General features: G+C 39.3%; 2 protein-coding genes across 4 annotated transcripts in view; one reads left to right on the forward strand and one right to left on the reverse strand.

Annotated features, from left to right (window-relative positions):
- LOC110504680 (phospholipase A and acyltransferase 4) overlaps nucleotides 1–16,507 on the reverse strand; it is a 16,771-nt gene continuing 264 nt past the window's right edge. Inside the window, exons 1-6 of one of the 2 annotated variants that reach the window (XM_021583452.2) lie at nucleotides 16,013–16,166; nucleotides 3,885–3,984; nucleotides 3,272–3,380; nucleotides 2,015–2,151; nucleotides 843–974; nucleotides 1–640 (exon numbers count right to left, since the gene is read on the reverse strand). In XM_021583452.2, the coding sequence (XP_021439127.1) occupies nucleotides 509–640; nucleotides 843–974; nucleotides 2,015–2,151; nucleotides 3,272–3,380; nucleotides 3,885–3,899 (525 nt within the window). In that variant the 5' untranslated portion in view covers nucleotides 3,900–3,984; nucleotides 16,013–16,166 and the 3' untranslated portion in view covers nucleotides 1–508. Of the gene's footprint in view, nucleotides 641–842; nucleotides 975–2,014; nucleotides 2,152–3,271; nucleotides 3,381–3,884; nucleotides 3,985–16,012; nucleotides 16,167–16,507 lie in introns of those variants that run through there. The other variant, XM_036970267.1, reaches the window with a different exon arrangement.
- The window catches only part of LOC110504657 (neutral alpha-glucosidase AB), a 22,851-nt gene continuing 22,552 nt past the window's right edge, over nucleotides 16,209–16,507 (forward strand). Inside the window, exon 1 of one of the 2 annotated variants that reach the window (XM_021583419.2) lies at nucleotides 16,209–16,427. In XM_021583419.2, coding sequence (XP_021439094.1) covers nucleotides 16,348–16,427 — 80 coding nt within the window. In that variant the 5' untranslated portion in view covers nucleotides 16,209–16,347. The remainder of the gene's footprint in view (nucleotides 16,428–16,507) is intronic. The other variant, XM_036970263.1, reaches the window with a different exon arrangement.

Raw genomic sequence — 16,507 nt, forward strand, 5'->3', positions numbered from 1 at the left:
TTTTTTAAAAATATATATATTTTATTTTTTTATTAGCTAAACAGGTGGGGGCTCACTCCGACCCTAACCAGGAGTAGTTCTGTGAGTCCTAAAGACAATTGAATTCATGATAGAAATATCAGAACTTCAGTGGAATACCATTTTATCCCATTATTAAAAGATCTCAGTCTAGATAAATATGTTGAAACTTTAGTAGGAAAACTTCATAGCTTATAAGTAAATTATAATTTTTTTGTTAAATCAGCTAGAAGCCTGCAAGGCTATGACACCTTCAAGGCTTTAAACCTCGGAATTATAACAAGACACTGTTCCTCATTTCCTTTGTGCTTTCAAATCACGTCTGTGTAATTGTAGAAGTTTTTTAAAAAGATGTACGGAAATACTCAACCCTCCCTTCTGAAAACAACATAATTATTCAAGTGACGAGGGCAGTAGTACTGTAGTTGAATAATTAATCTCTATCAGGCCTATTGGTGATTGGCTGCTCAGGAAGCTATCATACAGGTGCTCACTTATATTCTCCCCCTTTATCCTTCTTTTTGCTTCCACCTCCAAAGATGGCTGCCGCGATACCTGCAACAGCAAGGACTCCAAAGCCCACCATTGCGGCCATTCCCACTGTTTCCACAGCCTGCTGAACCTGGCAGAAAAAGACATTCATTTGAATGAATGACTGATTCAGAAATAGTCATAGATGCTTTGAATGTATAACAACAAGTAATCCAGTTACTCTACACTCTCTTGACACACATTCATAGCTTGAGAATGTAATTATGGCTCACAAGATAACTCTATGCTGAGCACAGTACACCTATTGATGAGCACCAGTCCAGTGTACCTACCTGTCGAGACTCAGCCTTCCCATATCTCAGCTCTGTGACAAAGTGCTCACAGTTCCCCTTGAAGACACAGAAGGGCAGCTCCTGGTCCACATAGGCCTGGGCGTCCTTCAGTATCTCACAGATAGGTCTGACCTATAATAATATAATGCATGACATTTAGCAGATCATTTTATGCTAAGCAATTTATGCCATTTAGCAGACGTTTTTATCTTAAGCGAACTTACACTAGTGCATGCATACATTTTCATTTGGTTGGCCCCAGCGGGAATCAAAACACTATTCTGGCATTACAAGCACCATGCTCTATCAACTGAGCCACATAGGATCACACAGGCTGGCACCTTATTCCCAGCGGTAGAAAAAGTACCCAAGTGTCATACTTGAGTAAAAGTAAAGATACCTTAATAGAAAATTACTTAAGTAAAAGTGAAAGTCACCCAGTAAAATACTACTTGAGTAAAAGTCTAAAAGGTATTTGGTTTTAAATATACTTAAGTATCAAAAGTAAATGGAATTGCTAAAATGTACTTAAGTATCAAAAGCAAAAGTAAACCATTTCAAATTCCTTATATTAAATAAAACAGACAGAATCATTTTATTTTTATTTATTTTTTCGCAGACAGCCAAGGGCACACTCCAACACTCAGACATCATTTACACTCCAACACTCAGACATCATTTACACTCCAACACTCAGACATCATTTACACTCCAACACTCAGACATCATTTACACTCCAACACTCAGACATCATTTACACTCCAACACTCAGACATCATTTACACTCCAACACTCAGACATCATTTACACTCCAACACTCAGACATCATTTACACTCCAACACTCAGACATCATTTACACTCCAACACTCAGACATCATTTACAAATGAAGCATTTGTGTTTAGTGAGTCCGCCAGATCAGAGGCAGTAGGGATGACCAGGGATGTTCTCTTGATAAGTACTTTTGGGTTTCAGGGAAAATGTATGGAGTAAAAAGTACATCTTTTTTTTAGGAACGTAGTGAAGTAAAAGTAAAAGTTGGCAAAAATATAAATAGTAAAGTAAAGTACAGATACCCCCCAAAAATACTTAAGTAGTACTTTAACACAGTGCACTATGTTTGACCAGGGCCCCATGGGGTGCTATTTTGGGTCGCAACAATACTGTACTTACCTGGTAATCCTGATCAAGCTGGTTGTTGATGCACCACTGATCATGCCCCACCACGTCCCAGATCTTTTCCTTCTTCACCTTAGCCTTGTCACTGAGCACAGACATCAGGCTGTTGGAACTGGCTCCAGGGACCTCGGCTGGGGAGCAAAGAGACATGGGAGAAGGAGAGGGAAAAATTCCAAGGGAGGGGGTGCACAGACAAAACATGTCATAAAACATATCATCAGTGCCAAAGATGAGTTTAAAGTTGAGTTTTGTCACATTAGTTTTTATCAGAAAGTATTCACACCCCTTGACATTTTCCACATTTTTGTTGCGTTACAGCCTGAATTTAAAATGGAAAAAAATGAGATTTTGTGTCACTGGCCTACAAACAATAACCCATAATGCCAAATTGGAAGGATGCTTTTCAATTTTTTTTACAAATGAATTAAAAATGAAAATCTGAAATGTCTTCAGTCAATAAGTATTCAATCCCTTTGTTATGACAAGCCTAAATAAGTTCAAGGGTAAACATTTGCTTAACAAGTCACATAACACCTTTCAGCAGAACAATATTCTAAAACACAGGGCCAAATATACACTGGAGTTGCTTACCAAGGCGACAATGAATGTTCCTGAGTGGCCTAGTAGCAGTTTTGACTTAAATCGTCATGAAAATTTATGGAAAAACTTGAAAATAGCTGTCTAGCAATAATCAACAACCAACTTGACAGAGCTTGAGGATTTTTTGAAAGAATAATGAGCAAATATTGTACAATCCAAGTGTACAATATCTGTTAGAGACTTACCCAGAAAGACTCACCGCTGTAATCGCTGCCAAATGTGTTTCTAACATTGACTCGGGGACGAATACTTCTAATCAAAAAGCAGTGCATTCAGAAAGAATTCAGACCTGGACTTTTTCCACATTTTGTTACGTTACAGACTTATTCTAAAATATCAATCTACGCACAATACCCCATAATAGCAAAGCAAAAACAGGTTTTTAGAAATGCTAGCAAATGTATAAAATAAAAACTGAAATGCCTTATTATTATTTTGCATCTTCAAAGTGGTTGTCATGTTGTTTAAATCAAATGATACAAACCCCCCAAAATCTATTTTAATTCCAGGTTGTAAGGCAACAAAATAGGAAAAATGCCAGGGGGGTGAATACTTTCGCAAGCCACTGTATGTAGGCTACTGTATATAAATTGTTGAGTGCACTATATCTTCTAAAATAAAGATTTGATCATACTCAATAGTATAACTCACAGGGTGGGGCCAGGTGAACGACAAAACCGTCACCAACGTACAAAGTCCAGTGTTGGAAGTTGCATCTGAATATCTCTATCAGGTCCCCTGGCTCTGGCTTCTCATCGTACTGCCAAGGGAGAAATAATAAGTAGGATTTAGCAAATCTGTGTATTGCCACATACAGGGGTGTTGTTGCTAGACACCCTCTTGTTGAAGTATGCAACCGCCAACCAACTGCCAAGTATGCCGTTCTGAAAGGGAAAGTGCTCAGATCTCGTCGTGCAAACACTACTTTGTACAAACAAAATGTAAACATTACAAACACTACTTTGTACAAACAAAATGTAAACATTACAAACACTACTTTGTACAAACAAAATGTAAACATTACAAACACTACTTTGTACAAACAAAATGTAAACATTACAAACACTACTTTGTACAAACAAAATGTAAACATTACAAACTACTTTGTACAAACAAAATGTAAACATTACAAACACTACTTTGTACAAACAAAATGTAAACATTACAAACACTACTTTGTACAAACAAAATGTAAATATTTGCATAAAAACAGATTACACAGAGACAGTGGACACAATCAACATTTGGATTGGACTTTACTTACCAATGTTGGAGCCATGGTTACCGTTATTTACTTTCCACAGTTTTGATTTCCCTTTTGCTTGTAAATAACTTTACGTTTTTCCTGAGCTTTTATCTCGACCCTGTAAAGTCAGAACAAAATCTATGGGTTATATTTAGGGGGCCTGTTTTCCTAAGACATTAGCTAACAAAATATTAGGCATTCTATTGGCTAATAAACTAGATACTGATCTAATTTCACTATGTTCTGGTGTCTATAAAACATCTGTGGAGTGTATTCATGGATGCCAAGGAGAGCCAGGCTACACCAAAAATATATATATATATAATTTTCAATTACTTTTGTCTCTCTGTTTCAGAATTTTTCTTCAATTCATTCCCAAGAGGCTGAAGATAGCTGCCAAAAGCTAAAACGTACGTATCGTTAGGATCGTAAGGAAATCGATATGTAAATGGTTAGGATCCTAAGAAAAGCCATGTGTGAAACAGAAAACGTAACCGTTAAATTAGATGTGTAAACGTACAAACCCTACGATACGACTATGGATGAACATTTACACGTCTCATTAGATGTGTAAACGCACAAACCCTACGATACGACTATGGATGAACATTTACACGTCTCATTAGATGTGTAAACGTACAAACCCTACGATAAGACTATGGATGAACATTTACACGTCTCATTAGATGTGTAAACGCACAAACCCTACGATACGACTATGGATGAACATTTACACGTCTCATTAGATCTGTAAACGTACAAACCCTACGATACGACTATGGATGAACATTTACACGTCTCATTAGATCTGTAAACGTAAAAACCCTACGATACGACTATGGATGAACATTTACACGTCTCATTAGATCTGTAAACGTACAAACCCTACGATACGACTATGGATGAACATTTACACGTCTCATTAGATGTGTAAACGTACAAACCCTACGATACGACTATGGATGAACATTTACACGTCTCATTAGATGTGTAAACGTACAAACCCTACGATACGACTATGGATGAACATTTACACGTCTCATTAGATGTGTAAACGTACAAACCCTACGATACGACTATGGATGAACATTTACACGTCTCATTAGATGTGTAAACGTACAAACCCTACGATACGACTATGGATGAACATTTACACGTCTCATTAGATCTGTAAACGTACAAACCCTACGATACGACTATGGATGAACATTTACACGTCTCATTAGATGTGTAAACGTACAAACCCTACGATACGACTATGGATGAACATTTACACGTCTCATTAGATGTGTAAACGTACAAACCCTACGATACGACTATGGATGAACATTTACACGTCTCATTAGATGTGTAAACGTACAAACCCTACGATACGACTATGGATGAACATTTACACGTCTCATTAGAAGTGTAAACGTACAAACCCTACGATCCGACTATGGATGAACATTTACACGTCTCATTAGATGTGTAAACGTACAAACCCTACGATCCGACTATGGATGAACATTTACACGTCTCATTAGATGTGTAAACGTACAAACCCTACGATACGACTATGGATGAACATTTACACGTCTCATTAGATGTGTAAACGTACAAACCCTACGATACGACTATGGATGAACATTTACACGTCTCATTAGATGTGTAAACGTACAAACCCTACGATACGACTATGGATGAACATTTACACGTCTCATTAGATGTGTAAACGTACAAACCCTACGATACGACTATGGATGAACATTTACACGTCTCATTAGATGTGTAAACGTACAAACCCTACGATACGACTATGGATGAACATTTACACGTCTCATTAGATGTGTAAACGTACAAACCCTACGATACGACTATGGATGAACATTTACACGTCTCATTAGATGTGTAAATGCACAAACCCTACGATACGACTATGGATGAACATTTACACGTCTCATTAGATGTGTAAACGTACAAACCCTACGATACGACTATGGATGAACATTTACACGTCTCATTAGATGTGTAAACGTACAAACCCTACGATACGACTATGGATGAACATTTACTCGGGTTACACATCTTTTTTATACGCACAAACGTGTGACATCTGCAAAGGACATGAACCGGATGTAGCTAGTCAAAGATAGCCAGTCAATCAAGCAACTCTAGCCAAGACTTTATAGTTGATTTGCAGCTTCCGGTTTCATTTCCAGAATAAAAGTCTAGAGCATTCGATAAGGGCGTTATAACAGTAGATGACGTAATACAGGCTTGGGCCTTCAGCAAATTACTTGTGTGAGAATTGTATTATAAAGACACAGAGGACCCTTGTCTAAAATAAACGCCTGAGCTGCAAAATAGAAAGTAAATATGATTTAGGCTAGGCCTATTCCACTATCTAAATATGCCATACTGTTGTGTGTTATTGAACAGTCATATAATTGCATCATTGATTTTTTTATAGCCGCGTGGGGGCTACTGTGGTGATCATGTACACTTTTTCCAGTATTTGGGAGCACGGACTTGTAGGCCTTATACTAGGCCTTTTGACTGTTGTATTAGTGAATTCCACTCTGTATGTAGGCTTGTAGCCATTTGCATTGCACAACCCCATCACGCAGAGGCTATATCCATATCAATAAATTAGGTTAAAGAAATATTGATTAAGTCTTAGCTATAACCTGTCCTGAGCTAAATAGCCAAGGGATCCCAAATGGTCAAGACTATGAATAGCCTATTCTTATTGCCAGATTGGTTTTCCCTATCCTATTAGCCACTGCATGTGCTTCTTCAACTATTTAGTTTCAAATGTATTTAGAGGCCTGTGAGCTGGGTCCTCTTTTTAAGGGGAGGCCTATAATAAAAGCAGTAATAAAACACAAATAGAGTACTGCAAGACACCAGTACCCAAAATTAAAGCCTAAATTGCAATGCCTACAGGTTTGTAGATAGGCCTAAATGAAACATTGAAATATTAGTAATATAGAATGGAGAATTTTAACTTGAAAACATGCAGGATACCTCTTTCCGGTTTCCCAGACTGTTTTTTTCTGTTTTTTGTATACTGTGTTATGCTTGTTCTCATAGTACTCCTCACAAGTTTTTATTGTTGGTGAGATGAAATTGCCAAAACTTGGAAAGGTATTATTGTACATCAGAATTGCAACACAAGATTTGTTCAAGACTAAACGTTTTCTCCGTAATCATAACATGGTGTTTACATGTTCACAGATGAAATTTCACATTTACGTTTCACGCATGGCTTTTCTTATGATCCTAACAATTTACGTATGGATTTTCTTACGATCCTAACGATTCATACGTTCAACCTTTTGGCAGCTATCTGGCTCCATATGTATCTCACCGGAGAAAGCATGTGAGCGACCAAAACAGTGCCCCTCTGTCTCTTTATGTGTAGGTCATCTATCTGATGCTGTCTGGTCCAAACGAGTATGACATTGTTGCCGCCCATAGCATTGAATGGAATGCAAGGGAAGCATGCGTGCATTGGGCTTACCTTGATTTTAAAAAAGCATAAAAAATTAGCCAATCAGCGTTGAGCTAAACAGAGCGAGCTCAACTGTGAATGGTCTTGGCGCACCAAAAGAAAGTGTCAAGGGAAGCCAGCTTTGATATTGGTGTCACTCCTATCAAATCACATTGAGCATACGTCATTGACAGAAACAACTTGAATTGTTGCATCTTGTTGTGTTGTTGTCGTCTGGTGGCTAGCTAGCTAGCTAAAATTGTCCCTTTCCTAAATTAGCCATGGATGGAGATAGAGATTTGAACTTGTGGTTTTACTTAATTCTCCTTACTGGCCAATGATTGTAATGCTGATTCTGATCCAACCATTAATTAATACATTGTTGTGCCCCTGGCCTGAGAGGATGGAAGTTCAATATGTAGCTAGATGTAGAAGGCTAATGTTAACTAGCTAACATTGCCCATGAATGGAAGTTAGGCTAGCAAACAACCATTTTAGCAAGGTAGCCTAGGACAACAATAAATAAAAGCCTGTCCTGTATGACAGAGTGATAGACTGTTTTGTCAACATGAAAGAGAGGAGGATGGCATTGGAGTTTCTCGACAAGTAGGGTGTAAACATATTTTTCTACTTGCACAAACAGAAATCCGAACCATGGACAGCCGCATCTTAAATATATATATAGAGAGAGCGAACAGACACAGAGAGCATGGCAACCTGAGTTCTTCTGCAAAAAGATAGAATTTAGAGTTGGATAAATGTAAATAAACTTGCATTTTTTCACTAGGACATCAAAACCTTCATTCCAAATCACAATTCCATACCTAAAACCTTAATTTTGAACAAAATTACCTGAATGGACTATTACTAGCAAGAATTATCAAGAAGAAAAAAAACTTCTAACAAACCAAAACCTGCATAAGAAACACAGCGGAATATGGAAACACCATCTAGCAGAAAACTAGGTGAGTAATGTTCAGTCTGAACTTACTTCTGAAGCCAAAAATTAAAAGACAATCTCTTGGTAATTTTATTATATAAAGCTTAATAAATAAGGCTATGAAGCTGCTATGAAAGAAACTGACTGAAATTCCCACAGAAGTGTGAAGTGAGAGGTGTGAAAACTCTTGAGCCTAACAATGGCAGGAGAGTTTCCCGTCCCATTGGTGCAGAGGTAACAGCCCACAAAATTAGGTGGAAACTGAGATGCACTTCCTAGCCTCCTGCCCAATGTATGACCATATTAGAGACACATATTTCCCTCAGATTACACAGATCCACAAAGAACTCCAAAACAAACCCAATTTTGATAAACTCCCATATCTACCGGGTGAAATCCCACAGTGTGCCATCACAGCAGCAAGATTTGTGACCTGTTGCCACAAGAAAAGGGCAACCAGTGAAGAACAAACACCATTATAGATACAACCCTTATTTATGCTTATTTATTTTCCCTTCTGTACTTTAACCATTTGTACATTGTTACAACACTGTATGTATATATATATATATATATATACACGTAATATGACATTTGTAATGTCTTTATTGTTTTGAAACTTCTGTATGTGTAATGTTTACTGTTCATTTGTATTGTTTATTTAACTTTTGTATATTATCTACCTCACTTGCTTTGGCAATGTTAACACATGTTTCCCATGCCAATAAAACCCTTGAATTGAATTAAAATATAGTACCCCCTGGATTCATCTCTATTTTTAACTGATATGCAGCCTTCAATTGTAAGTTACATCAATAAGAAACAATATTGTTGCTTTGATCACATCAGAAGATATCCTCCTCAGAATCTCCAAAATACAATAGTCACAGGACAACTTTATTCTGCCGTCTTAAAGGACCATTCGCCGTCACTCACACTGTTGGGGCGAGTGACTCTGAACTTACTATGGCTAGCCCCAAGTCCTTCTTGTTTCTCTGGTGCTTTATGCTATTTGCCTCATGACTCCTGCGTGTGTAACAGTATAGCTTCTGTCCCTCTCCTCGCCCCAACCTGGGCTCCGACCAGGGACCCTCTGCACACATCAACCACAGTCACTCACGAAGCATCGTTACCCATCGCGCCACAAAAGCTGCGGCCCTTGCAGAGCAAGGGGAACAACTACTTCTAGGTCTCAGAGCGAGTGACGTCACCGACTGAAACACTATTAACGCGCACCACCGCTAACTAGCTAGCCATTTCACATCGGCCGCACGTGCTTTGTTGACTATGAACTTTCTTGTTTACCCAACCGTGGGTTCTAACCACCTCTCGCCAGCTTTGTATTCATGTTACCTGATGAAATTGCTTTACAATATGATCTTGTGCATGTATACCCAGGCCAATTTACTGTTGCTAACCCCAATTCTGGTTTCTGCTCTGATTTCTGCTTCACGGATTTCTGCTCTCGTAAAAGCCTGGGTTTTCTGCACATTAACACTAGAAGGTTTTAACATAAAATGGATCAATTGAAAGTGTGGGTTCACAGCTCCAATCCAGATGTGTTGGTCATTACTGAGTCGTGGTTAAGGAAGAGTGTTTTGAATACTGATGTTAACCTTTCTGGTTATAACCTTTTTCGGCAAGACAGATGGTGGGGGAGTGGCAATCTTTACCAAGGATCACCTTCAGTGCTCGGTTGTCTCCACCAAGTCTGTCCCCAAACAACTTGATTTCCTGGTTTTACGCATTAAACGTTCAAATAACTCTTTGTTGACTTGTTGCTGGGTGTTATCGGCCACCATGATCCCCTCTGTCGAAGACACCTGGACCATCTTTTGTTAAATTTTCAGTGGTATCGTTAACAAATACGCACCCATAAAGAAAATTATCATTAAAAATAGGTTCAGTCCCTGGTTCGACCGTGATCTGTCAGAGTTACTCCACCTCAAGAATTCCATTTGGCAAATCGCTCGGCACACGCATACTCAGACTGACTGGCTTTCGTTCAGGCAAATTAGAAATAAGTGCACTCAGGCTATCAAGAAGGCCAAAGTTAGTTACTTTAAGGAGCAGTTCTCTCTCTGTGGGTCTAACTGCAAGAAGTTCTGGAAAACGGTTAAAGACCTGGAGAATAAACCCTCCTCCTCACAGCTGCCTATGTCCCTTAATGTTGATGATCTGGTTGTTACTGACAAGGAGCACATGGCTGAGCTCTTTAATCACCACTTCATTAAGTCAGGATTCCTATTTGACTCTGCCATGACTCCTAGAACTATTCAACATTTCATCATATCCCACCCCTTCTAATCCCTGATGCTGCTTCATCTTTTTCCCCTGCCACGCTTCAAAGTTTCTCCCTGCAGGCGGTCACTGAGTCCGAGGTGCTAAAGGAGCTCCTTAAACTTGACCCCAACAAAAACATCTGGGCCAGATGGTTTAGACGCTTTCTTCTTTAAGGTTGCTGCCCCTATCATGGCCAAGCCTGTCTCTCCTCTCTAGAGAGGTTCCCATTGCTTGGAAGGCAGCCACTGGGCATCCTTTATTTAAGGGGTGAGACCAAGATGATCCTAACTGTTATAGGCCTATTTCTATTTTGCCCTGTTTATCAAAAGTGTTGGAAAAACTTGTCAAAAATTAACTGACTGGCTTTCTTGACGTCTATAGTATTCTCTCGGGTACACAATCTGGTTTCCGCTTAGGTTATGGATGTGTCACTGCAACCTTAAAGGTCCTCAATGATGTCACCATTGCCCTTGATTCTAAGCAATGTTGTGCTGCTATTTTTATTGACTTGGCCAAAGCATTTGATACGCTAGACCATTCCATTCTTGTGGGCCGGCTAAGGATTATTGGTGTCTCTGAGGGGTCTTTGGCCTGGTTTGCTAACTACCTCTCTCAAAGAGTGCAGTGTATAAAGTCAAAACATCTGCTGTCTCAGCCACTGTCTGTCACCAAGGGAGTACCCCCAAGGCTCGATCCTAGGTCCCACGCTCTTCTCAATTTACATCAACAACATTGCACAAGCAGTAGGAAGCGCTCTCATCCATTTATATGCAGATGATACAGTCTTATACTCAGCTGGCCCCTCCCCGGATTTTGTATTAAACGCTCTACAACAAAGCTTTCTTAGTATCCAACAAGCTTTCTCTGTCCTTAACCTTGTTCTGAACAACTCTAAAACAAAGGTAATGTGGTTTGGTAGCAAGAATGCCCCTCTCCCCACCGGTGTGATTACTACCTCTGAGGGTTTAGAGCTTGAGGTAGTCACCCCATACAAGTGTCATACACTGTCCTTCTCTCAGCACATATCAAAGCTGCAGGCTAAGGTTAAATCTAGACTTGGTTTCCTCTATGGTAATCGCTCCTCTTTCACCCCAGCTGCCAAACTAACCCTGATTCAGATGACCATCCTACCCATGATAGACTACAGAGACGTGATTTTATAGATCGGCAGGTAAGAGGGATCTCGAGCGGCTAGATGTTCTTTACCATTCGGCCATCAGATTTGCCACAAATGCTCTTTATAGGACACATCACTGCACTCTATACTACTCTGTAAACTGGCCACCTCTGTATACCTGTCTCAAGGCCCACTGGTTGATGCTTATTTATAAAACCCTCTTAGGCCTCAGTCCCCCCTATCTGAGATACCTACTGCAGTCCTCATCCTCCAACATACAACACCCGTTCTGCCAGTCACATTCTGATAAAGGTTCCCAAAGCACACAGATCCCTGGGTCACTCCTCTTTTCAGTTCTCTGCAGCTAAGGACTGGAACGAGCTGCAAAAAAACACTCAAACTGGACCGTTTTATCTACATCTGTTCATTCAAAGACTCAATCATGGACACTCTTACTGACAGTTGTGGCTGCTTCACGTGATGTATTGTTGTCTCTACTTTCTTGCCATTTGTGGTGCTGTCTGTGCCCAATAATGTTTGTACCATAGTTTGTGCTGTGTCATGACTCTCATTTGAGGATCCAAAGATCAGGTTACAGTGGATCAGCGTCTACAGAGCCCTCTCACCCGCAGAGGGGGGAAGGGATTGATGTGGGGGGTTTTATGACACCTCACGTCGATCGTAAATTGTGGGCAGCAGACGACTCCTTTTGGTCTCTAGTATGGGTGAATGGAATGTCTTTGTTACAGAAGATTTTGCCACCCACAACATCCAACAAGGAACACTGGGACAATATATTTCAACATCTGAATGTTGGGAATGATGAAAGATGGAATTTGGAAAATTAATGTATATTTTACCATGTCATTAAAAATGGTATAAACACGTTATAATGAAAAAATTGTAACTTGAGGAGCTTTAACACTGTGTATATCAGGTTTACATCCTTTACGTGGTGTAGAAAATATCAAGGATGAAGAGAATGTTTTTGTGATGATAGGATTGTGATTTTAGTTCTCTAACAAGATCATAGTAATTATAATACTTTGCCTCTTAACTAGCCACGCCCCTGGGAGCCCAGCGAGCATGTCATCGTGATGAAAATGCCCCTTTTACCCAGAAGGTATAAAATATTGAGTTAAGAATTAACATACCAGACTAAACGGACCATAAGCTGCAGCTAGGTCACGACCAATGAAAATCAACATGACGTTGAAGAAGACGAAGTAGCCTCTAACAGTCAATATTACGGTTGAGTATATCTAAGAAAGGGAATTTGAGTATGAACATCTGGTTACTCTTTTCAAATCATCACCGACTACACTGCTTTCATCACCACTTGGGATCATTGACACGGCTGATTAGCCGTCCTCAGAAGACCACGCTTCAAGAACAAGTGCAAGTAAACAGACAACTAAGAAGAGCATTGTGACCTGTTGTGAACGATCAGAGCCTTACACCTGAGAACGAAGGAGAAGGCCCATCCAAAGGAGAAGGCCCAATCTAACAATTTTCACGAAGGCCTGGGTCCAACAGAGATACACGACAAAGACCTTCAACACGTAAATACATGCATTACTTCTTACCCAAAGGGGCAGCAGTTCGGGGCAAGGTATTAGGGTTACTGTGAGCATAGTTCCCCAAAGTATCCAAGTGTTGTCTCTCTTTCTCTTTAACTCTCCATCTTTTGTAACAACTGTCATATTGTGTTAGTCCGCCAGGTACCGGTCATCATATTAAGTTTCTAATCAATAACCTATACTGTGTGTGTGGGTGTCTGTGTGTATCCTGTGTTTTCATTTAGTGTGTTAGTAAATAAATAAATAAATACATTTATGTGGTACAAAATTATCAGTAAGACTCAGGTTTGTGCAGATTCAATAAGTCAGAATGAGACTGATGTGAGGTAATGATTAATAAGTGACTGTTTTTGATATATATATCCTTTAGGTAATTCGGGAGATGGTAACTCGTTAAACAATTTCTCCCGTGGTGCCCCAAAGTCCTAATGAGTTAATTGTTACATGATTAATTTAATCTGGTAAGAATTAGACATAGTAGGTAATTATTCGATAAATAACAGTCATCACATTAATGAGAGTCACGTCACGACTAGAGGTCGATTTCAAATTTTCATAACAATCGGAAATCTGTATATTTTTTTACACCTTTATTTAATCTTTATTTAACTAGACAAGTCAGTTAAGAACACATTCTTATTTTCAATGACGGCCTAGGAATGGTGGGTAAACTGCATCGTTCAGGGGCAGAACGACAGATTTTCACTTTGTCAGCTCGGGGGATCCAATCTTACAGTTAACTAGTCCAGCGCAATAACAACCTGCCTCTCTCTCGTTGCACTCCACAAGGAGACTGCCTGTTACGCAAATGCAGTAAGCCAAGGTAAGTTGCTAGCTAGCATTATACTTATCTTATAAAAAACAATCAATCATAATCACTAGTTAACTACACATGGTTGATGATATTGTCTAGCGTGTCATGCATTGCGTATAATCTGACTGAGCATACAAGTATCTAAGTATCTGACTGAGCGGTGGTAGGCAGAAGAAGGCGCGTAAATATTAATTCAAACAGCACTTTCTGCGTTTTGCCAGAAGGTCTTCCTTGTGCGTCAAGCATTGCCCTGTTTATGACTTCAAGCATATCAACTCCTGAGATGATGCTGGTGTAACCGAAGTGAAATGGCTGGCCAGTTAGCGCACGCTAATAGCGTTTCAAACGTCACTCGCTCGCTCTGAGCCTTGGAGTGGTTGTTTCCCTTGCTCTGCATGGGTAACGCTGTTCGAGGGTGGCTGTTGTCGTTGTTTTCCTGGTTCGAGCCCAGGGAGGAGCGAGGAGAGGGACGGAAGCTATACTGTTACACTGGCAATACTAAAGTGCCTATAAGAACATCCAATAGTCAAAGGTTAATGAAATACAAATGGTATAGAGAGAAATAGTCCTATAAATCCTGTAATAACTACAACCTAAAACTTCTTACCTGGGAATATTGAAGACTCATGTTAAAAGGATGTTCTGAGCAAGGAACTTAAACGTTAGCTTTCTTACATGGCAAATATTGCACTTTTACTTTCTTCTCCAACACTTTGGTTTTTGCATTATTTAAACCAAATTGAACATGTTTCATTATTTATTTGAGGCTAAAATGATTTTATTGATATATTATATTAAGTTAAAATAAGTGTTCATTCAGTATTGTTGCAATTGTCATTATTAAAAAATATATATTTTTTTTTAAATCGGCCTATTAATCGGTATCGGCTTTATTGGTCCTCCAATAATCGGTATCGGCGTTGAAAAATTATAATCTGTCGACCTCTAGTCACGACAGCTGCTACCATGTTGTGCTGCTACCATGTTGTGCTGCTGCCATGTTGTGTTGCTACCATGCTGTGTTTTTATGTGTTGCTGCCATGCTGTTGTTGGCTTAGGTCTCTCTTTATGTAGTGTTGTGGTGTCTCTCATGTCGTGATGTGTGTTTTGTCCTATATTTTTATTTGATTTTGTATTTTGAATCGCAGCCCTCGTCCCCCCAGGAGGCCTTTTGCCTTTTGGTTGGCCGTCATTGTAAATAAGAATTTGTTCTTAACTGACTTGCCAAGTTAAATAATGGTTAAATAAAAAATAAAAAACATAATATATATCTTGATTGGATTAAATTGTTTTTGGTATCTTTTAGTTGTCACTGTATTAGACTAAGCAAAGGTGATTTGATAATGTTGAAATGGTGTTGGAATAGTGGAGGCAACTCCTGTTTTCTTTGCAACTTGTGGTAAATGTCTGTGGTTCTAAATTAATAGTTGTTTAGTGGTCCGAAAATGTCGGAAACATTAACTTGCTTGAGGTCATGTAACTGTCTATTACATGCAATATGCTATGTGGACTAAACCGAACAGAGGTTGCTATCCAGTTTTGTGATAAAATAAAAGGTTTGGGTGAATTTATTCTTCAACTGTCTTATTGTCTCGGGCTTTAGGCCTAAATAACACTGTGGCAACATATTACTTAACAGGTTATAGAGCAAACAACACAATTATCACAACACATAGGTTGTAATATGGCTTTTTTTCTGGCTTCCTCAGTGATTTTACCCACGCACCGCTACTGTAAAAAAAAAACATTAATTATGCAAGGAAATCGCTTGCTACTTTAGCTACGTTATTGTAACTGACCACAAACGGCACACAACATAGACTATGTTTGCATGCTGTCAAGACTTGCGATCCCATTTAGCTAGCTAGATATTTGTAATTCTCACAAGTACTTTAGTCTAGATAATCACTAAATACTTGACCCTTCTTATAACTTACAGTAAGTTCCGTGTCGTTGCTACGATGTTGATTGCTTTACATCGAACACAGAAATAACTTTAGAAGTCAACGATCAGCTGACTCGAAAAAAAGCAAACCAATCCGAGGGCGTATCTCCTGGCAGCGTACGTGCTGACGTGATTTCCAAGTACAGTGTCAGGCCAGTAGATGGCAATAAATTACCCCTCGAAAGACAATGATAGAATAAGAAAATAATGACTTCCGGTTTTGGAGCGCACTTGTAACAAGCTACGAATAATCAACTCTACACGTCAAATATGATGATATAAGGGGAGAGTTCTTCATGTTCTATTTTCAGTTTGGGAAGTTGAACGATGTGTGCCGTGTTTGACGGGACTTCCCTGACAGTCACCATGCAGCCCTCTCTCACTCACACACCGCAGAATGCATTTAGGTGAGTTGCTTAGCATAGGTAGCATGCTAGCTAGCTAGCCAGTAGTTGTAGCTATGTGGCTGCTTCCCTACTGTACCAAC

This window comes from Oncorhynchus mykiss, chromosome 31 (genome assembly GCF_013265735.2).
Source record: "Oncorhynchus mykiss isolate Arlee chromosome 31, USDA_OmykA_1.1, whole genome shotgun sequence".
In the NCBI taxonomy this organism is placed as follows: Eukaryota; Metazoa; Chordata; class Actinopteri; order Salmoniformes; family Salmonidae; genus Oncorhynchus; species Oncorhynchus mykiss.